Source organism: Scyliorhinus torazame, chromosome 11 (genome assembly GCF_047496885.1).
Source record: "Scyliorhinus torazame isolate Kashiwa2021f chromosome 11, sScyTor2.1, whole genome shotgun sequence".
NCBI lineage: Eukaryota > Metazoa > Chordata > Chondrichthyes > Carcharhiniformes > Scyliorhinidae > Scyliorhinus > Scyliorhinus torazame.
Genome location: NC_092717.1, coordinates 132,489,502 through 132,514,055, shown reverse-complemented (window position 1 = coordinate 132,514,055; position 24,554 = coordinate 132,489,502). Strand labels below are relative to the sequence as shown.

General features: G+C 41.4%; 1 protein-coding gene across 3 annotated transcripts in view; it reads right to left on the bottom strand.

Moving 5' to 3' along the window:
* Window positions 1-24,554, bottom strand: part of rb1cc1 (RB1-inducible coiled-coil 1) — a 250,378-nt gene that overhangs the window by 116,159 nt on the left and 109,665 nt on the right. For all 3 annotated transcript variants that reach the window (XM_072467777.1, XM_072467778.1, XM_072467779.1), the window contains 3 exons: window positions 23,106-23,209; window positions 6,986-7,112; window positions 1,557-3,466 (listed from right to left, as the gene is read on the bottom strand). In XM_072467777.1, the coding sequence (XP_072323878.1) occupies window positions 1,557-3,466; window positions 6,986-7,112; window positions 23,106-23,209 (2,141 nt within the window). The remainder of the gene's footprint in view (window positions 1-1,556; window positions 3,467-6,985; window positions 7,113-23,105; window positions 23,210-24,554) is intronic.

Sequence of the window (24,554 nt, the reverse complement as noted above, 5' to 3'; positions counted from 1 at the left end):
AACCTTTTTGAGACAATGTCCAGGGTTGTGGGAGTGAGGTTGGAGCCATGATCAAAGATGACGGTCTTCGGAGTCTCAGATCAGCCAGAACTCCATGGGAAGAGGGCCGATGCCCAAGCCTTTGCCTCCCTGATCGCCCGCTGGAAAATCCTGCTCGGCTGGTGATCGGCAGCACCACCTAAAGCTGCAGACTGACTGCCTAACCTGGCATAATTTGGCAACTTTGGAGGAAGCGGTTCATCAACTTGTTCCAAGATCTGTTTGCAGCCAGCACCCAATAGACTAAGGGAGAGGAGGGAGGAGACACAAGCAAGTCATGGGATAAAGATGAAAAGGAAAGGGGGGGGGGGGGGGAAGAGAAGAAGACATGGCAGGAAAACAAGAGGGACAAGGGACTAAAATTGTAGACAGACATCTGTTAATACACACCTGGGCCAAACTAGGAACTGCAATAAAGGCACGCTATTCAAAGGGGCCTCACAGCCACAGCAGGAGGGAAAGCAATTGTATGTAAATATCTGTACTGACTTCTGCCCGTCTTTGTACCTTCTTTTATTTCTTGCTAATTTTTTTTCTCTGGTCAACACGGTTACGTAAAGTGTAACATACGAATTGTGAAATTCAAAATGTGAAAATCCAATAAAAACACTTGAAAACCCCCCACTCTCGCCAGCCTCAGACTTGATCACAAAATCATAGCTGACACTTTAGTGCAACAGAACAAAAGCAGCATGGTGCCATCATGAAATGGTAAAGTGAGGCCTTGTCCATGCTCTTAGATGCCGGGAACTCTTCACCTTCCTCTGGCCCCAGCTCCAAAACTCCATGCAGCATCATGTTGAACAGCAGACAACTATAATTCTGATCAATCTTGCCAGGGCATATTGAAGGATTCCTCCAGATCAGTCAAGGAAACAGAACCTCATTCTGAGAAAGCCAATGGCTTGTTCCATTGTGACCTTAGTGAGAATATGACTCCTGTTGTACCTTGCTGTGTCTCTCTGGAATGAGTTTTCACTGGTTATGAAAGGTATAAACAAAAATCACAACTGGAATTAAAATGTTTGTTTTATATGGTCTAATAGAGAGCACTATTATAGCAGCAAGTTTTCGCAAGCTGAATAAGCAGGATTTTAACCATCACCCCACACCCCCCCATGTTCTTGTTAAAGAAATCTGGAACACAGGAGGAAATGAATGTTCAATATCTCACACACCCAAACCTTAGTTACTCAATTCTTACCAGGAAGAACTGCTGACTGGAGAGGACAGTAACAGTTTTATGTAACATATTAATCATATAGGCACATTTATATTCATATCTCCACATTTTCTTATCAGTAAATGCATTTAAGCACTTGAGAAAAAGTATTTAACAGTGTACAGATAAAGAATTGAACTACGTGTTTTTTGCTTTTCCAATAGGAAAAGCAAGTGGGATGAAAACAAAAGATGAAGAACTGGGAACAACAAAGGGGAAAAATAAATCTTAGGATGTCTTGAGACTCATCACTTCACTAATTGAAGACTTATAAAGACAAAGGAACTTCACATACCTCTCAGTTCTATTTTGTTCTTCAAATTGACTTTCAAGCTGTTGATTTTTAATTAGCAATTCTTGCTCTAGCGCTCGTCTTTTCCGTTCACAATCCTCGTGCATTTTAACTCCAACAAATTCCCCTCTCTCCTGACTCAACATATTTAGTTGTTCCTTCTCCTCCTGAAGACCACGAATAGTCGCTTCATATTTTGCTTCTAATTCAAAGAAAATTCTCTGTTTTTCAGATACCATGTCCTCCTTTTGGGTTTCTATTGTTTTCAAACATTCTTCCAACTTTGTGCTGAGTTCTTTAACTTGGCCCTTTAATGTTACTTCTACATCGAGTGCTTGCTGACTCACTGTATCAAATTTACTTAGCTCTGCTTTAAGTAGGGACTTCTCCTCTTCTTGCCTGTTTAATAGCTCAGAAATGCACTGATCTTTTTCAATAGTCATCAGTGTTCTTTCTTCTGCAAGCCCCACCTTATACTCCTCAAGTTTAAGCTGAAGCTGGTGTTTCAAGTCAGTTATCTCTTTACTACATTTCTCAGTTTCTTTCATGACATGACATTTTGTGATCTCCTCTTGTTGGACTTGACTCTCTTTTAAACACTGTTTTATTTCCTCAATTTCAGTTTCCTTCAAAGCCAATTCAACTTCCAGCTTGCACCTAAAGTCAGAAAGTTCGGATACTTTAACTTTAAGTTCATTCATTTCTTGTTCCCGCTCCTGGAGCTTTATTGAAAGAGATTGCTGCAAATGATCCAACCTTGCTTCATTTTCCCTTAAAATTTGTTCTTGCTGACTACTGTGATCACCCACCAACCTTTCCATCTCCTGTTGATGCCTGGCTTTTAGGTCATCTTCAAGATCCTTCAGATGATTTTGTTCAAGAACCTGAAGTTCTTCTCTTAAACATTCCATCTTCTGATCAGCCTTTATGTTTAGTCTGTTTAATTCTTCCAATAAACTCTCTTTCGATTGTTTGAGTTCTTGGATTTCTGACTCTTGTTTTTTTCGATATTCCACCAAATCATGTATTTCCTTATCTTTACTCACATGTAAACACAAGAGGGTTTCATTTTTAGTCCTTGTCGTAGAAATCTCATAATCCTTCTCTTTTATACCATTTTCAAGTTCCAACAAATCCTTTATTAGCTTTTCTGCACTTTGCTGAGCAGTGACCACCTCGACATTCCATTTGTCTATTTGATCTTCATGATCCTTCCTCAAAATCTCTAATTTTTGTTGATAATTTTCCTTTGCTCCCGCTTCAACCCTACATTTTACAGTTTCTATTATGCTTCTCAATTCTTCACTCACATTTTTCATGGAACTACTAAAATCACACTGCTCTTTCTGAACAAGTGCTCTGAAATGGGTAAGGTCTTTCTTAATGTTTGTAAAATGCATCTGAGACATTTCAGTGATAAGCCTGTATTTCTCTATATGCACTTTTAGAGTTGCAACTTCTTTAGAGTCCTCATTTGCACCAAAAGTTGTATCTTGCATACGTCTATTATCGATAGCATTAATAACTGAAGAATATAATGATTCTAGCATCATTTCGGGACTTTGCGGATCACTATTCAAGTTGGGTGAGATTGAGTTCTCCTCAATCATAAATTCATTTACAGCTGATACAAAATCAGACTCTGGGCTTTCTGCCAAAGAGTCCATATCTATAGATCCTTGTTTCAGAACTTGTTCTAAATTTGGATGAGGAATAGTTTCAAAATCAAACGTATGAGCATCAATACTATCAGGGGATAACTCTTCTAATGAGGCAGGAACATTAGCAGATGGACAGATTGGACCCTGAAGGCTAAGTGTAGATGTGGCTCTAGAAGAAGTAGTTTTTGTCCCAATTGTGTTTTCCAGCCTGTGCGTTGTTGCTGTTGTTAAAGTAGGTTGATCAAGGGACACCTGTAAACATAAGAAAAAGCATAAGCGAAACAGTAGTTTCACACCAGCTGCAATTTAGTAAAGTCACTGTATACCCTATCCCAATTCCCCCCTCTTATTTCTCTCTCCACTCTTTATTTTCCTTCATTCTTCATCCTTTTCCCCACACACCCCCTAACTACACTGCACGTGGCTCTCTGAAATCTACCAACCCCACTTTTTACCCTGCCTTACCCCATCTTCTCTCCCTCACTATCTGTCAAGTTATTCATCTCTTAACTTTGTTGGAGCCAAAATAAAACATGGACTTAACTATCCATGTGCAACCGTGCAAGTCCATCAAGTGTTAAAAGCAAAACATTCTTTTAGTGGCTGGAGAAGTCTACCTGATATTATGGACCATGGTTTAGAGAACGCCAAAGTATATCATGGAGTTCACCTGACCCACAACTTTTAATATATTTTGGTTATGGGGAGCACAAGGGCCCACTTTACAGGTGTGATGCAACAGAGATCTAAAGTATTTTTAAACAAAAACAATGTTTATTCTATGAATCCAGTTAACATTTGTATAAACACACAGTAAACATCTGATCAACTACCAACACTGATCCCGCCCCCCCCCCCCAAAGATACAATACTCTAGGTAACCCTTAGTAACTTTCCTAACAACATCCATAAGTCAAAGACCCTTTTTAACAAAGACAGTAGGTTTGCATTCCTTGCAGAAATAGGTATTACTTTGAAATCAAGTGATCTTGCGACATTCTTCAGCTTGCAGAGAGGCCAAAATACACCACCTTGGTTTGAATGCAGCTCTCCCAACTGAAAATGAAACTAAAACTCAAGAGCCAGAAACAGCTTCCAGCTCAATACGAAAGTAAAAAGCAGAGCAGGAGCCCAGCTCCACCCACACACTGCAGCCACTTGAGAAGACAATTATTTCTTAAAGTGACATTCCCATGACACTGACTTTCCAAGACTATAAACAGTGGCAGTTTCAAAAGCAAATAGAAAATCAAGAAACAGGCTCACATAAGCCTAGTTTAAATTCCTTTCAATCTCCTTTATTTTTGGGGAAAACTGTGAACCCTTTGTTTCTCTTTACCCTCATCTTCAAAGTGCTGTTGCTGACAGAACTAAAACAATACAATCCAAATAAAAACTTTTTTAAGAGTGGAAATAGATCATCCACAGTAGCCTTGCGTTTTTGCCAATGGGCAACAGAGTTTCGAATGACCTCATGTTTTGCAGAGGGTAATATGTTAGAGATTGGCCACGAATAATCAAAGCTAGAATTACTGGAGGCTGCAATGCAGGTTTCAGCAGCAGAGACTAACATTGGGCAACATTGCAGAGGTGAAAATAGACTGTCTTGGGGATGATGTGGTTGCGTGGTAGGAAGTTAATCTCAGGGTCAAGAGTAACACTAGCCAACAGTCTGGTTCAGTTTCAAACATTTGCCAGTGATAAGGATCGGGTTAGTGGTGAGAGGTTGGAGTTTGTGTCAGGGAACAAGACAATGGTTTCTACCTTCCTAATAGGAAATTTTAACTGTGCCAACATTGGCAGTCAAGTAGTCAAACAATTCAGAGACAGAGGAGGAGGCAAAAAGAGGTTGAGGAGAGGCAGAACTCAGTATCATATAGAAATGAATCCCATGATTTTGGATGATGTCACAAGGGACAGCACATAAATAATAAATAAATAAACCAACCAAGGATATGACCCTTAGGGGTCACCAGAGACAATGGTGAGAGAATGAGAAGGGATGCTATTACACACTATTTCCTGATTACATCAGGATAGGTACAAATGAAATGAGGTTAAGTGAATCCAACTCAGCCCGACTACAATGGAGAGACATTGAAGTTCTTGTGGTTGACTGTGTCAAAGACTGCAGATAGATCAAGGAGGACGAGAAGGGGTTGGTTACCTCTGTCACAGTCAACTAAGAAATAATTTGTCACTTTGATACGAACGGTTTAGATACAACGGAAATCCAATTTCAGATAGCCACACCCATCTAGATTTCAGAGATTCAAACAAAGAGTTTCAAAAAAATAGGGGCACAGATTTGGGAAGTAATAACATGTTCAAGGATTGAAGATGGGGTTGAGTTTGCAATGATGGAGGAGTTAAGAGTTTTCTTTGAGGCGAGAGGTGCTAACAGCAGATTTCAAAGAGAGAAGAATAGAGCTTGAAGAAAGAGAACCATTAACATCAGCTAACACAAGAGCCAGACAGGGAGTTGATTAGGAATGTGGTCTAGAGATGAGGATATGGACCTCAAGGATAGGAAGTGCTTGGAGGGCATATCATGTGTAGAGATAGGAGACAAATCAGAGAAAGATGCAATATCAAAGCTGGAAAGTAGCATAACCGTAGAGAAAGTTAAGAGCCAGTGGGTTTCAGGAAAGAGGAGGAAACGGTAGTTAGCTGATCAAATGGTCTCAAAAAAGTCCACAAGCGCATCTTATATTGCTAGAGGTGGGGGTGAAGGAAGCAGGGGAGAGTGGCTTAAGACGACCATTCGAGTGGCCAGTCTTAAGAAGATCACAAATGAGTTGTTCTGTCTATCAGGAAAGATTGGAAAGACTGGAAAAAAGACTGGGGGGTGGCCTGCTCAGTACACATATATTACATTATGAAAGGGTTTGGTATGGCAGATACAGGAAAGTTAAATCCACTTGCCAGCAAGACCTGAACTAGGGGCCTTAGGTATAAGCTAACCACAACAAAGAATTCGGGTGAAACATCTTTACTTAGTGAGTGATTAGAAGCAAAACTCAGTACTAAAGGAGCAGTTGAGATGAATAATATAGATGCATTTAGAGGGAAAGATGGATGAGCCTGAGATAGAGTAAGGAATAGAAGCATATGATGATGAGTGCGATGAAAAAGGGTGGGAGGAGGCTCATAAGGAGCATAAATACCAGTATGGATCTTTTGGGCCAAATGGCCTGTTTCTGTGCTGTAATTAATTTGCAATTGTGATGATTTGTACAGGTTGCTTAACTCTGCATCCAGCTAACTCATGGCCTTTGATGCAAACACTAGATGAAGTGCACCATTCCCTTTCATTAATGATCACTTTAGATAGTGTACTCGTATTAGCTGCACCTATCTTATTATGCAGGACAAAAGGATGCGAACAGTCTTTAAAAATCCTTCAATTAACTAAACCCTAAACCAGTAAATATAAAACCAGTAAATTACCAAGTATTGCACTGGTAATTTGTCAAGATTGCGGATTAGAAGTAGCAACATTACATAATTACTGAACCGTCAAGAATACTCAACCACATTGGAATTTTTAATGGTTAAGCCTTGCATTAAATTTGGAAAAGACAATTCGCAAGATAAATTGATTTTCCCCCCATTAATGGATATAAATATCTCTTATTTTCCAATGCATTAATGCAAGTATTCAAACATTGGTTAAAAATAGGTTTGATATGGTCGTTTGTTAGTATTTAATTTTTTTGCCGTGACTAAAAACTAGCAAATTAAATTAGCACCAATTAAATGAAATATTACCTTTTGCTCAGTCAGTAAGTCAGTGATAGTTTGTGACATTTCATCCAAACTCTGAGCAGCTTTGACCAAATTGCGAAGAATTTGAATATGCTGGTGTAAAGGCTCAAAGTCACACAATGTCGGAATCCTTTAAGGGAAATGAACAAGAAACAGAAAATTAGCTCAAACATAACTGAATGTTTTCATGTGTCAATTATGTTCATTACAATAGCCAAACATTTCAAATAAACACAGTTTTCATAGCAGGTTTTTGAAAAAAAATAGCATTATGGAAAAAATGCCTTGGCCCATTCACCTGCTGTTGTCGAAAATAAAAAGTCAAGACATAACTACAAAAAACCATTTAGAAAAATAAACTTTATTCTGACACCATTTTCAAACTCTTTTAAGACATAAAAAGTATAGAAAAACTGCCCAAAATAAGAAATGTATCATATCTGCAAATTCCATACAGTGACTCACCAAAGTCACCTGTGCTACAAGAAACACCAAGTGGAGGCAAATCACTTCCCTATAGGAGGGCAATAAACGCAGGAAAATTAAATAACCTATTTTTTTTTTTAATACACTGGTGACATGGCAAGGGCTGCAAAAAAAAGGAGCAAGCTGTTAGCCTAGTAAGCTCTTGATTAATAACCGTAGATGAGCTGTAATTACATATTTTTAAAAAGCTGGAAACTTTAATTACTTACCTTTACAAGAAGTAGTCCTCACTCCCAAGTTATCCTGAACATACCATGGCTAAGGTCAGCAAACGCCAATGAAAAAATAAAAACAAAACTCTAAGACTTTCAGCCAGAACTGCATGACATTTATGTAAAATATAAGTTGTGTCCCTATTCAATCATCTTTTTAATTTTCATCGAGATGTGGCAAGTGAACAAAAGTGCGTCTTCCCCACCACCCAGTGAACAAAAAATTGACAACATCTGAAATAATTAAATGTTAACTGTTCAGAATGATTAATTGAAAGTTTAGCCTAGTTAATATTTTAGGATTGTGTTTCAAAGACTTACAGGTTGACATGTATGAAATTATGGGCGTATGACACTAGATGCAGAAAATATAAAACCCTAAACTGTAAAGAACAAAATCTGATATGTCTTAATTTGAGGAATGAGAAATATGGCACCTCCCTTTGTTATCCTCCACATACCACGATATAGACTTTGTAAAGTACTGCCCCCTTGTAGTAATAACTAATTTATCATTAGACACTGAAACAGCTCAGACACACTACATTTATGTAAGAAAATCAAGCCTCTTGAATGTAGTGATCACTCGTGTGGCTGGATTTCAGTGACATAATTGTTGAAATATTCTGTTTGTAGTTCTTGCATATGTGGATTCTCATTTTATTCTGCTATGCTGCCAACTGGTTGCCATTCAAAATGCTATCAACTATTTGATTGGTCACATATTTTATCTTCAGTTTTTCTTCTCACAGGTCATCAAGGGGCATCCTGAATAACCTAAATTTTATGTGCACTGCAACGGAAAACTCCTGGTATCCACATGGTGGAAACTGCATTTCATTTCACATTCAGAGATGTTGGTAAAATAGTGCAAAAATGTGGTGGATTCCAAAGTACTAGTCAAAATCTTTTGGTATAGTCCTCAGCCTCCTTTAATGTCAGGTTGCATGGTCACTCAGACTTGTAAATTATTAACTTTGACGATATTCATGCCATTAAGGCACAAGTTCTTCAGATCTGAAATTTCACGAGATAAGCAGGTCATCACTCGAAGATTGCTCATACTTCTGGAAGACTTTTAAAAAACTAAAAGAACATAACCTGTTTATACCGTGAACTTTTAACAATGTACTATCATTTTCATGAGATGTCGATGGTTGGTCATATGACAGTGATGCTACAAGAATTATTTTCCATTGATGGGCTGAAGTAGGGTGCTCTTTCCAAGAGCCAGTGCAGACTCGATGGGCCAAATGGCCTCCTTCTGCACTGTAAATTCTATGATTCTATGTCAAGACACAGGTTAACCCCACAAGTTTCATGCTTCTATCTCAGGAAAATCCCTCCTCTTAGGTAATCCCTCGGGATCGAGGACGACTTGCTTCCATTTCTGTCCAATGGGTTCAGAAGCGATTGAGGAGTCCAAGTGTGATTTGCAGACTCGGACACAGGCGGACTTGAAATAGATGGATTGTTTCGAGGTTTGTGAACTCCCTCCAATTCTTTGACTTTGTCTCTGCATGTTCCAGGCAAAGTCTCTACGTGTTCAGCAGCTTCCCGAATGACCCTTCCTTTCTCCATTTTGGCCAGGGTCCCCCACAAGTCAGCTGGAATGTTTGACCTCTTCAAAGATGCCACAAGGACAGCCCTAAAACATTTCCACTGTCCTTTAGGTCTCTTGCTATGACCAAGTTTTGGTATCAGGCATAAGATTGCCATCTCCTAACCAGTGGGTCATTATAACAGTGATGGCACCTCATAAATATTTGGCTGCAAAGTGTTTGCCACCATCTGGTTATTGTGAAAAAGCTTTATAAAAATGCAAAACCATTTTTTAAAAACTCACAATATTCTTTCTACCTTCACTCAAGAGGTGAGCAACAAAACTGATATTACGTACCATTCAGCAAGCACTTAATACAGTCAATATAAATGGAATGTGAAGGAAATCACTAGTTACTGGCATAGTCTACTGCATTTCAAAATCTGTAGCCTCTACCACTGAGAAGGATCACCTAGAAGGATTCGAGGGAACACCATCACCTGCAAGTTCTCCTCCAACCGAACTCGCCAACATTGAGGGCATTTAAAAGTTTATTGGATAAGCATATGGATGATAATGGCATAGTGTAGGTTAGATGGCTTTTGGTTTTTGGCTTCCCATGTCGGTGCAACATCGTGGGCCGAAGGGCCTGTACTGCGCTGTATCGTTCTATGTACACTCTTTACTTGGAACTATACTAACTGTTCCTCCACTGTCACTGGGTCAAAATCCTGAACTCCTTTCCTAACAGCACAGTGGGTGTACCTACATCATATTGACAACAGTGGTCCAAGGCAGCAGCTCACACGACCTTCTCAAGGGTAATTAGTGCTGGGCAATAAAAATGCTGGCCCAGCCAACAACACCCATGTCCCGTTAAATAATTTTTAAAAAACTTAATAGCTGCAGTACCAGGTGAAAATGACAACAGTAGAAATTTGGCAACACAATTCGCGACAATTTTCAAAGACTATCAGCTCACGATTAGAGTGAACAAAGAACATAATGCATCAAGTTTGTCAAATAAATGAAAAACACGCATCTAGCTGGCAATACCAAAAAGGGATTGGCCTGTTGGATTCATTTACCTTTTCTTAAAATTTGTTCAGAGGATTTGGGCAATTTTGGCATGATTGGTATCTACTGTCCATCCCAGATTAGCCTCAAGAAAGTGGAAGGTAATTGCCTTCTTGATGCAGCCTATGGTTTAGGCACATCCACAGCACTATTATTAGGTAGGAAGTTCCAGGATGTTGACACAGCGATAATGACAGAATAACAAAGATAGCTCCAAGATAGGACGGGGTAGCTTGAATGTGGTGTTTTCATGCATCTGTTGCCCTTATCCTTTCAAAGTTAGAGGTTTAGGTTTGGAATGTCATATTGAAGAGGCCTTGGTGAGCTGTTGGGAGTGTATCTTTTAGATGGCACTCATTGCTGCCACTATGTACTGTTGATGGAAAGAGTGAACATCCAAGATGGTAGATTGAGTGCCAATCAAGTGAGCTGGATGGTGTTGCAGTTCCTAAGTATTGTTGAAGCAAACTCAAACTTAAACTTAAAAGTATTCTATCAAACACCTGAAATCTAGAAGAGACTTGGTGAAGAGGAGTTGCTAGTCACAGAATATCCAACCTTGATCTGCTCAAGGCCATTATGTTTATGTTACTGGTCAATGGTGACTCCTGGGGAATTCAGTGATGGTAATACCATTGAATGTCATGGGGAGATGGTTAAACTCATTTAAATTTCATTTTGTTAAGCGTTGTCTTGATGTCAAGAGCTGACACTTTCACCTCATCTCTGGAATGCAACTTTTGTTCTCCAGGTTTAGGTGATAGATTCAAAATCGAGTCTGCAGGTCTTTGAGGTTCAACTGAAGACATGGAGCTTCATTTAGATGATGGTAACACTACAGACTGCCCGTTTGCCCGCACAAACAGCCGCTGAAGTCAGGTAAACGTTCTCTTCAAGTGGCCCTGTTCAATTACAAGGCTGCTTGTGAAGAAACACTAAAAACCTATGATTACATAACATTTTCTCCCCCTTTAAATCAGAGGTCCCTGACACAATAAGCAATATATTACCAATTAGCAACATGAACAATCAACAATAACAGACAATACGTCAGGTGTTTCAGAGGTCATCGTTCTGTGTAGTTGTCAGTGAACGCCAGGCATATGCTTTTTAGGACTAGCTGTGACTTCTGTGCTGTCTTTGGCTCAGTGTGAGCATCGTCAGGAGCTATCTTAACTGGAGTTGATGTCGTGATCTAAGGTTGACTCGGTGTTTGATTTGCAATTGAGGTGCAGTTTTCCCCCCCCAATAGGTTCGTTAGTCAGGTTTGCAGTAAGGTCCAGGTCGTCTCTTGGCACAGCTGGATTTGGACCCACTGTCGGTTCTACCTCTGGCAGATTGGTTCTCGTGGCCAAAGGTTGATCCACGTGTCTTCTCCATATTACATTGTCTCGGGATTGTACGGTATAGGTGGTCGGGTTGGTCCTATCTGTGCTAAGATGGTGGCGGGAATCCACGTTTCACTTGTGGCATAATTTCTTGCCAGAACTTCCTGACCCTGGTGACGTTTTGTGTTGTTCTCCCACCATATAACCTGATCCTGCACTTTATTCCTCAACAATTTGTTTTGTCTTGGGTGGGTTTTAGCAAATCGAATGCTGTGCGTAGTTGACATTTAACCATCAGCAGCCCCAGAGAAACTTGGGTTGTTAAATGCGCAGTATTCCTGTACGTGAGCAGGAATTGACTCAAATGTTTAGATAGCCTCGTTCTCTGGTTACTTTAACGAATGTTTCATCATCGGTACAAAACATTCTGCAAGCCCATTTGTGGAAGGATGATAAGGAGAGGATTGGATGTGTTCAATTCTGTTCTCCTTCAAGTTATTGTTATGAACTCGAGATATGAACTATGGTCCATTATCGTTCACCAGTTGTTCAGGGTAACCAAATCTATTGAAGATAGTGGCCATGCAAAGTTTCCACTATTTCTTTTTATGTTTTTGTGCATGGCTTTTCCAGCTGTACCAGAGTCTAGAGGTGAAACACCCCCCCCACCTTGCTATGTTCAGGAATGTTGGGACTTTCATATCTGCTGCTATTTCATTAGCTTGAACAAAATCACCAAATCATTTTGTATACATACTCCATCTTTGCACAACCCGAGCTCAGCTCATTGCCCTTTGTGTGTTGCAACACCTCCAGCTCTAAGTTTGTTGTTGCAAGGTACCTGTTGCACACTGCTACCGAGTTCAGAGCAGGTGGATTTTTTGATTCCTATGGTGTTCAAACCGTTGTTTGGTTCCCCCCTCATCAGCTTTCATGTTTTTCATTATTTCTTCGGTGCATACAAATGCTGTTCACCTACCCCGGCACCAGTTTTTATGTGCTGGATTCAAGATAGAGTCTGCAGGCCTTCAAGGTTCAACCGGAGAGCTTTATTTAAATGTTAACACTACAGGCTGCAATTTTAGGCGCCCCATTTGCTCGCACAAACAGCCAATGACATCATCGGAACCGTTCTCTCCATTCAGCAACAAGACTGCCTTGAGGAAACACTAAAAACACTATGAATACACAACAGTTTGGACCAATGCTTTAATAAAGTCTGGAATCAAGTGCTCTAGCAGAATCTGAACTGATTGCCATTAAGTGTCATTCTGCAGGACTGCTGATGACACCTTTAATTACTTTGCTTTGAAATTAGACTAATGGATTGGTAATCGGACTACTGTATTTGTTCTGCCTTTATATGGGCAATCTTTCACTTTATCAGGCGGGCAACAGTGCTGTATCTGTACCGAACAGCTTGGTTAGAGGTGCTTGTCTGAAGGACAAGTTCTTCAGTACTCCAGTCTGGATACAGGAAAGGCTATGAATCGTATGCACTCAGCTGTTTCTTGATATCATGGAGTGACATAAAATTGGCTGAAGAATGTCATCTGTGTTGAGAGGATCTCCAGGAGGAGGATGACATGGATGATTCACAGGATCCTTCTCACTGAAGATGATGCAAACTCCTTCAACCTGGTCTTCAAAAAGATGCTGTTGATAAAAACGTTGTAGCATTTAACTATTCCAAGATCAATACCACCATCTAAAATGTATTTGGATGTTTCACATTCGATCAAATTTCGGAACTTTCATTTGACACTCCAATTTTTCCATAAATTTTATTTTATTGAATCCTTGCATCAAGGCGAGGAATGTCAGTACTGGAGTCTGTCAATGCTATTCCCTTTTGGTGTTCAGTTTCTGTGTTGAGCACTTTTAGATCAGAATGCTTCTTCTACTTTACCATATACTTGAGTTCCAATTTCAGAAAGAATGTCCAGTCATATTTTGAGATATTAGGACCAACTTTCCACAAAGAATTTGCAAATGAGTGGTTTTAATTTAACTGATTGCATACAAGTTCATCATTCTATTTCCAGCTATATCCTGTAGCCACCAAACAGAGCTTGTTTGTTAGCTGGCTAGTCACTTAAGATGCACGTTAAAGCTAGGCAGACTAGTTTGTAGAATATCACTGTTAACAGATGACTCTTACTGATTCAACAAAGACTCTCAGTCATTTAGAGAAGAGGATAGCAGGAGATATTTCTAGGGACTCACATCTCAAGTGGAGGGATCAGGGTTACTAGTTTTGACAGGCCTAATACTGAATTATTGTATGCAAACCGAGTCAGGCCAGTCCACCAACTTCATGATCAGACAAGAAAAAAATAAAGCAGCATACAAACACAATAGTTAAAACGGAAAGAGAGGTTGCCAGAGAAAGCTTGTTCACGAGCATTCAGAAACAAAAAGCTGACCAAAAAGCCAATACTGCCCGCTAATATAAGGTAGCACAATACGGTTCATTAGGTTTTTGAGTAGAGAAGTGAAGTTCAGCTAAGTAAGACTCAGGTACAAGTTATCCTGTATATCCATTTGTTATCTGTAAAATAAAAACACCTATTGCTTCAATAGATGGCCTTGCTATTCCCGACTTTATAGTTCTTCTGAAATGTTTGGAGACGCACATTCAAAGACATCTGTGAAAGACAGCTATACGAATGCAATTATTTTTCAATCTTTGTTATAGACTTCAGATTACCAATTCATAGAAAATTCTAAGCATATTTTACTTTATTTTTTAATTACAGTAGACCTGAACCTAACAGGAACTAAATTAAGACTATCCAAACTTATTTAAATTGAGAATCTTGTAACTTGCTAAGTGATGTGAAATAAAACCTAATACCGGCCCTAATCTTCAAAGAGATTTTTGACTAAATGCCGAGAAAGAGGATATCTAATGCCTATCATCAAGGATTTGAACGTAACATGAAAGAAACAGATATGAGATTGTTATCCATTTAAAAGAAACATGAAAATTACCATGGGTTTTACAGGACACAAACTGTAAGAGAAGCCAGATGAGCCAATTTTTTAAAAAAAGTTTCTTTTTACGATTTTTTTGTGATACAATTTACTAAGCGACATAGACTAGATGTTCCAATGAATAATACAAATACATGGAAAATCTAGCAACATCTGGCCAAACACATTTAGGCCAATTGTAAGTATTGGTCCGATTTTCATCCAAATATTACTTCAACTCATAAAACATATACTTTAATAAACCTTGGAGGCAACATGGTCTCTCCCCAAACACAATGGTAACAGGACCCAGCACTATCCAGGGAAAGCATTATACATCACACTGATAAAGACAATAGTTAAAATTAAAGATTATAGAATATTTGTAGAATGCGAAAGGGACATTAGATGGTTCTGGCTGAAAAAATGTCTTTAAAAAGGACTCATGTCCCCAGAATGCTGATTTTACCCATGGTATGTGGAGGATAATTGAAAAAAAAAAAGCACGGTGTCAAATATAAATATTAAATACAACTGTGTATCATTCGAAACTGTATTTGGACAGCTATTTCATTGCACGTCACATAATAGTTTACCTACCTTTGGAATGCTATCTTTGCTGTTGTACCAATCACATGATGTTCCCTAAATTAACGTACCCATGAATTTGTTCTCAAATTCATGTCTAAGTTCATTGTTAAGAAATGGTAGCAGTGCAGACTTAGCTCATATCACAAGGCAAACCCCCCCCCCCCCCAAGTTTTCCTCACTCTTCGATGCAATGGAATCCCCACATTATTAATTCATAATTTTTTTAATCCATACATTAGAAGGCAACTTGGGTTTTTTAATTTTTCGAACCAACAGTTCTATTCTAATTGATCAAAAATTAAGAGGCAAAACAGGAACAAACTTTAGTTTGCAATTTACATAGCACAAGTATGAGGAAGAGTGGTCCTGAGGTAATTAATTTAAGATTTCTCAACTGTTTGTTTCAAAATACAAATATGAATGCAACAAAGTCAGTCAATAAAACTGGATGCGACTTTCTAAGTGATCGGACACCATCCCCAAATCATAAAAGTGTGGCGGAGATTTAAGGCTTGGACATCTTAGGCATCACTAAAGCCGAAGATGACACTGATGGCACGGGAACTAGTTCCATAAACAAAGCTGGTAAATGTAGAACTGTCATTCAAACTGATCAGCCATCCATCTGGGGGAAATTGCAATGGTGTCAACCTAAGCCTCAATGAAGCAATAGGCAATTTCAGCATTGAGGCTTCAGAGGGCAACTTACTTCTGGAGAAATAGATACCCTTTCTTGCTGACTGATGTGAAAACACCCAAACAGATAAATAATGGTACTGAACTGGACAACATCGCTGATTATCTTCAATATGTGGAACCAGTTTTCAATAAGGTCGAAGTCTGTACTTGAGAATAACCTTTCTGTAATATCAGTCAACCTACCTGCTTTAGTCACATGGCTTAGATGAATTAGTATTGAACCTCCTGATAAAACCTTATCTTTACAAGTTTTACGACTGAAGCAGGACGAGGTAATTCCAGTCCTGAAGGAAACCTCCGCTCCAGGGCACATAACCTGAAGTTACAAGAGTGCTTCCTTAATGCCCAGAGAAATTGTTGAATATTTTTCTCATAAAAATTGACTTCCTTTAAATAAAACCATCATATTATTCTCCTACAGAACTGTTGTCAACTGTCACATTAATTGGATACCAAATATCGAGTCAATTGTAGACATTATATCCAGGCAACAGATTGCTTGATAACGTGCAATAGAAAGTTTTTTCTGTTAACTTTCAAAATATGAAAAGATGCCAAACACAACTGAGACCATTTCTAACCAGAATCAATGCTAATGATGGGAGAAAATGGTAGGTTTATGTCAAAAGACAAGTAAATAATAGAGTCCAAGACCTCAATCAATACTAAGGAAGTACTATACTGTCAAAGAAAACATGAGATCCCATATTATCAAAAAGAGGTTCTAGCAGTGTCTTGACAATAATCATCCCAGTCAATGTCATAAACAAGTTAATTAATAGTTCATTTCACTGTTGACTGTGGCTTCTTGCTGTACACAAAACAGCTTGCGGCACATTCAGCTATTGTCACTGGACGAATAAAAATTACAGCATAAATGGAGAACATTCGGCCCAACACTGTGCTTCAACACTAGCTCTTCAATTTCAACTATACAGCTAAAAGAATGCCCTAAAATGCATTAGGCTTAAGGAGACAATTACACAGAACATAGTGCAGAAAGAGGCCATTCGGCCCATCGAGTCTGCACAGACCCACTTAAGCCCTCACTTCCACCCTATCCCTGTAACCCAATAACCCCTCCTAACCTTCATTTATTTATTTTGGGTCACTAAGGGTAATTTATCATGGCCAATCCACCTATCCTGCACGTTTTTGGACTGTAGGAGGAAAATGGAACACCCGGAGGAAACCCACGCAGACACGGGGAGAACGTGCAGACTCTGCACAGACAGTGACCCAGCAGGGAATCGAACCTGGGACCCTGGCGCTGTGAAGCCACAGTGCTATCCACTTGTACTATCATGCTGCCCCTAAAATTCCCCATATGCCTTGCCTCTCCAAGCAAGTGAGCAAACTATGCTGAAAAGTGAACAAAAATAAGTAAGGGTACCTAGTCACATACACGAGAGAAATTAATTGAAAGATACGTTAATCAAATTAGGAGTAAGATAGTGGACTAGTTTGGAGCATACAAGCACTGGTCTGGGTCATTTGGGCTGAAAGGCCCATTTCAGTGCTGCAAGTTCTACATAAATAAAGCAAAAAGTGCAGAGGATACCGGAAGTCTGCAGAAGGATTTGGATAGGTTAGGTGAATGGGCTAGGGTCTGGCAGATGGAATTCAATGTTGCCAAGTGTGAGGCTATCCATTTTGGGAGGAATAACAGCAGAATGGATTATTTAAACGGTAAGATGTTAAAACATGCTGCTGTGCAGAGGGACCTGGGTGTGTGCTGGTGCACGAGTCGCAAAAAGTTGGTGTGCAGGTGCAACAAGTGATTAAGAAGGCTAATCGAGTTTTGTCTTTCATTGCTAGAGGGATGGAGTTCAAGACTAGTGAGGTTATGCTGCAATTGTATAGGGTGTTGGTGAAGCCGCATCTGGAGTAGTGTGTTCAGTTTTGGTCTCCTTACCTGAGAAAGGACATATTGGCACTGGAGGGAGTGCAGAGGAGATTCACTAGGTTGATCCCAGAGTTGAGGGGATTAGATTATGACGAGAGGTTGAGTCGACTGGGACTGTACTCATTGGAGTTTAGAAGAATGCGGGGGGACCTTATTGAGACATATAAAATTATGAAGGGAATAGATAGGATAGATGCGGGCAGGTTGTTTCCACTGGTCGGGGAAAGCAGAACTAGGGGGCATAGCCTCAAAATAAGGGGAGGTAGATTTAGGACGGTGTAGGAGGAACTTCTTCACCCAAAGGGTTGTGAATCTCTGGAATTCCTTGCCCAGTGAAGCAGTTGAGGCTCCTTCTTTAAACGTTTTTAAGAAAAAGATAGATGCCTTTCTAAAGAATAAAGGGATTCGGGGATATGGTGTACGGGCTGGAGAGTGGAGCTGAGTCCACAAAGATCTGCCATGATCTCATTAAATGGCGGAGCAGGCTCGAGGGGCCAGATGGCCTACTCCTGTTCCTAGTTCTTATGTATAAACGATGAGCTCTAAACATACCAGAATAAAGAAACCTGAAGGAATTTATGATGCTGAAAATCAACTAGGATCACAACATAAGAAAGAAGGTAATCTAGAAGTCAATTAACATCCTTATTCAAGCACCTTTAAATACAAATTACAAAAATTAAGGTTGTTATTCAGCATGCTCCGGGAATGGATTGCGTTGGTTAATCGAAAATGTTAATTAACAGGGAGTTACATTGCCCCAGACACAAGACAAGGTGCTGAACGGTTTGAGGGATTGAGGGAAGAGAGGAAGCAGCTGAGCAGCAAAGGACTCCAACATAACATGGGATCACAGTAAAACTAAAACCAAAAAGATCACAATCACAAATACCTACCCGAATAGAAACCCTCACTAATTTGGGTAGACAGCTCAACACAATACCCACATGCTCATTCTGAGTGAATCTGACAGTGTATTGCAATGTGAACAAATGCATTCTCATGAATAAATGGTAAAATGCATATTATTGCAGTGTGTCCAGGGATGAGAATTTCCACCAAATGACGATTTCCAGCATTGGAGTTTCAGAAATTTTACTGATTGGTTTCTGACTTTCAGGCAGGCTTTTAAAAAAAAACCGAGCACAGCAATAACTATTGCTTCCAATCTTCCAGCGATATTCTGGGTTTCCAGACAGATTTTTTCAAAAATAAAAACTTTCGAACGGACAGGGATTGAGAAATATCAGAAATTTGGTACAATGCCGGATAACAGTTAACTGTAGCCTGAGGTGCAATGATAAACAGACAACTTAGGCAATTTTGAAGCCTGGATGTATTGGAGAAATACCTGCCACAAACGGACAATGGCACCCATTCATCACAGACTGATCCACTTGTAACCACACTGGTGCCTTAGTCACACAAAATATTACCACTAGGTGCTCTCATAGTAAATATTACACTATGGCTGAATTTAATGATTGTGGTGGTGGCCTTGTTTACTGGCCAGAAGGTCGATGGAAACCCCATGGCAGTTATATCCAGGAACCTCAACAGGGTTGAATATCAATCAAACATTAACCGTCCGCATTTGGGGTTCCTATGTCTTTAAAAGGAGACGATCAGGCCAGAGTGCAGTCAGATTTTCAGCAGGCCACAGCAGCACCACCATAACCGGTAGCCACAGTTGGGCTGCAGAAGGCTTAAAGTAGCAACCATGAAGGGGACCCCCAGATGACTGGTGCGTGTTGTGGGCTCACCAGAGCCTCAGGTAGGCTTCAGACGGGTTCTGGTGGAAAGCAGGGGGCACTTTCAGCTGGGGTGACCCACGTCACCTGGCAAAATCTCCTTGGTGCACAGGATGCCCAACCAAGGGGTCTCCTTCTGAACCGAGTTTGCAGACAGATAGCCAGAGTATTCCTAATAACAGCCTTGCAACATGGCATACAGTCCACTTCCCCTCCCCCACCGCTGGTAGAATACCTTCAATTAAGAGACTCAACTGGCCTCTGGACATTAAAGCTGTCCTCAACCTTCCCTGCCCAACTTAATTAGGGGAACAGGAAAGATGACACTCTTCACACTGTACTTGCTCACACAATTATATGGCTTCCTCCATCTTTCAGATCGCTCCCATCGGCAGAAATAAAATATTGCCCTAAAAGCAGTCAATTATTTTTAAGGGGTGAGGTGTCACTCATTGTAATAAGACTGCCCTCAACAAGAACTGCTATACATATTCCTCAAAAAGCAACAAAAAGGGCAGTTCACTGAAATACAAAAAGCAGAACAAGGAACACTTAGTCCATTATACTTATTTCTGTGTTAATTCTGTACTGAACTAATCAACTAGGATAACAGTGTTCTCCCCGTGTCTGCATGGTTTTCCTCTGGGTGCTCCGGTTTCCTCCCACAGTCCAAACATGTGCAGGTTAGGTGGATTGGCCATGATAAAATTGCCTACCAGTGATGTGCAGGTTAAGTGGGGTTACGGGAATAGGGTGGGGGTGTGGGCTGAGGTATGGTGCTCTTTCAGTGTCGGTGCAGACTCGATGGGCCGCAATGGCCTCTTCCTGCATTGCACAGATTCTGTGGTATGGATTCTAACTCTTGATCTATTTTCCTGCTCATTCATTAGATGCTTGAAGAATTTTCACGTCTTGTTGATTGTTCTAATTTATTTATTTTTAAAGAGAGTTGCACCAAGCATTTCATATTCTAATAGTAAAGTCACCATTGTCTCTGATGACTATCTGCTTTCCACTTTGAGGGAGAGAGCAAACTGTGGTGATTTAACCCGAGGATCCCCACACTTCGAGGGGCAAGGTTAAGAAGGAGGGCAAGGTTGAGAAGGCCGGCCTTCATAAATAACCTCAACCGGTACAGGAATTGAACCCATGCTGTTGGCCTCACACTGCATCACAAACCAGCTGTGCAGCCAACTCAGCTAAACCCAGAGGAGTTTGGCTATTCCATGACACATTTCTCCTAACATCAGCATATTTAATGTGTTTCAATATTATTCTGAAGCAGACAAAATTTAACAAAAGGACAAAAGTCCGCTGACTTTTTAAAATACAAAACGATTAAAAATCAAGTTAGAAAGCTAAAAACTTTGATAAGCAATCTGAGACCTAGATTGCCCCACAGGTGAATCATTCTTTTTCAATTCTAGGTGTTGTGCACCAATTCCTCGGTACTTGACTGGAAAAAGCCTAAATGATGAGCTCAAGTCATGTCGAGCCACTCCAGCGGAAGAACAATCTCAATGGAGCCAAGTTGACATTTAAAAGATTCTACCCAGGTTTTCTCACATCAAACAGCCTTAGGAATATCGCTTAACAAAGAAGCAATTTTGAAATTCACCCATTGCTCAGAGCACATTAAGCATAAGTCTCTGACAATTTTGGCTTTTTCTCTCTTTTCCCAAATTAAAAAATCATAATAAAAATACTGGATAAACTCAGCAGGGCAGGAAGCACCTGTGGAAAGAGAAACAGAGTTAACGTTTCGATTCAGAACTGGAGAGGGGTAGAAATGTAATGGAATATATAGTTGGAGCAGGGGGTGGAGGAGGTGGGGCAGAGTAGGTGGTCAAGGATGTGTTGAAGCTAAGGAGAGAGACATAGAAAATATGAGAAGGAGGAAGTCATTTAGCCCTTCGAGCCTGCTCCGCTAATCATTACGATCATGGCTGATGTAACATGGGACAACAGAGGAATCACAATTTAGGTGTGAAGGGACTGGACAAGGAGATACAGGATGGAGACAAGGTAGGAAAAAATGAGCTCAGTGGAACAGAAACAGGCTGATACGATGGGTCAACCAAGACAGTACTTTTCGTGGATTTTGAAAAGGAGGTAGAGGTGTGGGGTTGGGGGACAGGGAGGTCAGAAGCTGTGGAGAGATCTCCAACGAAGATGTCAGTGATAGTCCTGGAAACAATAGCTTGATGTTCGGTGGTGGAGTCATGATCCAGTTTGGCAGCAACTGTCTGAGAGTTAGCACTCGGCCTCTGCAAAAGTAGAGGTCAGTGTGCCAGAAAACAGCATCACCTTTGTTCGCAGGTTTCATAACGAGGTCAGGGCTGCGCTGGAGAGAGCGGGGTCAGGGCTGCGCTGGAGAGCGCGGGGTCAGGGCTGCGCTGGAGAGGGCTGCGCTGGAGAGCGCGAGGTCAGGGCTGCGCTGGAGAGCGCGAGGTCAGGGCTGCGCAGGAGAGAGCGAGGTCAGGGCTGCGCAGGAGAGAGCGAGGTCAGGGCTGCGCTGGAGAGAGCGAGGTCAGGGCTGCGCTGGAGAGAGCGAGGTCAGGGCTGCGCTGGAGAGAGCGAGGTCAGGGCTGCGCTGGAGAGCGCGAGGTCAGGGCTGCGCTGGAGAGCGCGAGGTCAGGGCTGCGCTGGAGAGAGCGAGGTCAGGGCTGCGCTGGAGAGAGCGAGGTCAGGGCTGCGCTGGAGAGAGCGAGGTCAGGGCTGCGCTGGAGAGAGCGAGGTCAGGGCTGCGCTGGAGAGAGCGAGGTCAGGGCTGCGCAGGAGAGAGCGAGGTCAGGGCTGCGCAGGAGAGAGCGAGGTCAGGGCTGCGCAGGAGAGAGCGAGGTCAGGGCTGCGCAGGAGAGAGCGAGGTCAGGGCTGCGCTGGAGAGAGCGAGGTCAGGGCTGCGCTGGAGAGAGCGAGGTCAGGGCTGCGCTGGAGAGAGCGAGGTCAGGGCTGCGCTGGAGAGAGCAAGGTCAGGGCTGCGCTGGAGAGAGCAAGGTCAGGGCTGCGCTGGAGAGAGCGAGGTCAGGGCTGCGCTGGAGAGAGCGAGGTCAGGGCTGCGCTGGAGAGAGCGAGGTCAGGGCTGCGCTGGAGAGAGCGAGGTCAGGGCTGCGCTGGAGAGAGCGAGGTCAGGGCTGCGCTGGAGAGAGCGAGGTCAGGGCTGCGCTGGAGAGAGCGAGGTCAGGGCTGCGCTGGAGAGAGCGAGGTCAGGGCTGCGCTGGAGAGAGCGAGGTCAGGGCTGCGCTGGAGAGAGCGAGGTCAGGGCTGCGCAGGAGAGAGCGAGGTCAGGACTGCGCAGGAGAGAGCGAGGTCAGGGCTGCGCTGGAGAGAGCGAGGTCAGGGCTGTGCTGGAGAGAGCGAGGTCAGGGCTGTGCTGGAGAGAACGAGGTCAGGGCTGTACTTCCCAAAAGAAAATCATACTTCAACCAGTGCCAAAAAGCTATGCCCTTTATAGTCTTCTTGAGTTACAGAACTAATTTTAATAAAGTGGATTTACACCCTTCGAGAACCATAACAAACTACAAGTTCTGACAACATTCGACTATGCAAGTTACCTGAGGAAAGGCTGAACTTCTGAAGGACAACATGACTGCAGAAACTGCAGATCGGCTAAAGATACCTCAGGAAGCTCAAAGTCAAACTTTCGTGGCTTGTATGTCTGTAACAATAAAAGTCAACAATTTCCCAGAGTTCTATAATCCTCTTTTGAGTGTTCAACACATAAATCACACTACAAAGAATTAAGTATTATGAACACTATAATAAATTAATGCAAAATGTATTTTAGCATTAGTAATTTGGGAAGAAATTGCAGTCTGAGGAATGCCTTATCTTGACAGATAGTGCTCTAAGGCATACAAAAGAGAATTTAAACTGCTATGCTTAATAAAACGTACAGTAAGAAGTCTTGCAACACCAGGTGAAAGTCCAACAGGTTGGGACTTTAACCTGGTGTTGTAAGACTTCTTACTGTGCTCACCCCAATCCAACGCTGGCATCTCTACATCATAATAAAACGTAAACTGTTAATATTCATATGGATCCCATGTCAATTGAATAGATGCTTATTGTGATCTCTGTTGAAATAAAGTTTTGAATTCGACTCTGCTCAAAGGAATTTTCATGACAAATTGGAGGAAATAATGCCTCAGTTTTATAATATATCTGAATAAAGCGCACGTATAGTCTCACTGATAATAGTTTCTGGCAAGGCAACTGAACTTGGTCATGATCAGAACCTACGCAATTCCTCGGTTCACACCTGAAACAGAGCTATATTTAGTTCCATTTATTCTCAAAAAGAATCCATAAACAAATATTTTACTTATTAAAAGCATTTCATACAAATTTAAACAGCTGATAATAAAAACAGTTTTCAAATACATTAGTAATTTTGCTTTCAGCATAACCTCAAAGCCTTGCGTTTTAGGCCCTGCCATAGTCAGGATCGGAGGCAGATGGGTGCTAAAATACTGCCACTGGATTATGTGTCAGTTTCCATTTCCATCTTGCCCAGAGCCAGGATTAAGGGGGTGTGGTGGAGGAAGGCGGGTGGTGTGGTGGAGGAAGGCGGGTGGGTTCCCAGCACCCAGGCAGGACTGGAGGCCTTTCCAGACTGCTTAGTTGCTGGAGAAGCTCCAGGCCTTGCGGGATCCTCTCCGACAACAATAGAGCTGGAGTTAGGGTGCCTCCATTCTGAAGCACCGTTTCCCTCATTTATCTTCCATTGCAGCCCGCTATTCCTTTTAAACTGGAAGGTCTCTGTTTATTCTCCAGCTTTGGGAGACCACCCATTATTGTTAATTGGAAAGCAAACCTAAGCTTTTGGTCGAGGGAAGATCATGGAATGGATGTTTCCCGCACACTGCGGAGTTCCGAACCCCACAGGAAAACTCTGCCCTACGATTCAAACATTTTCTTAAAAATTCAACAAACCTTACTGCAGAAGTTAAATGATTTAAAATATTTGAACACATTTAATACATTGATTCTACAGACAAAAG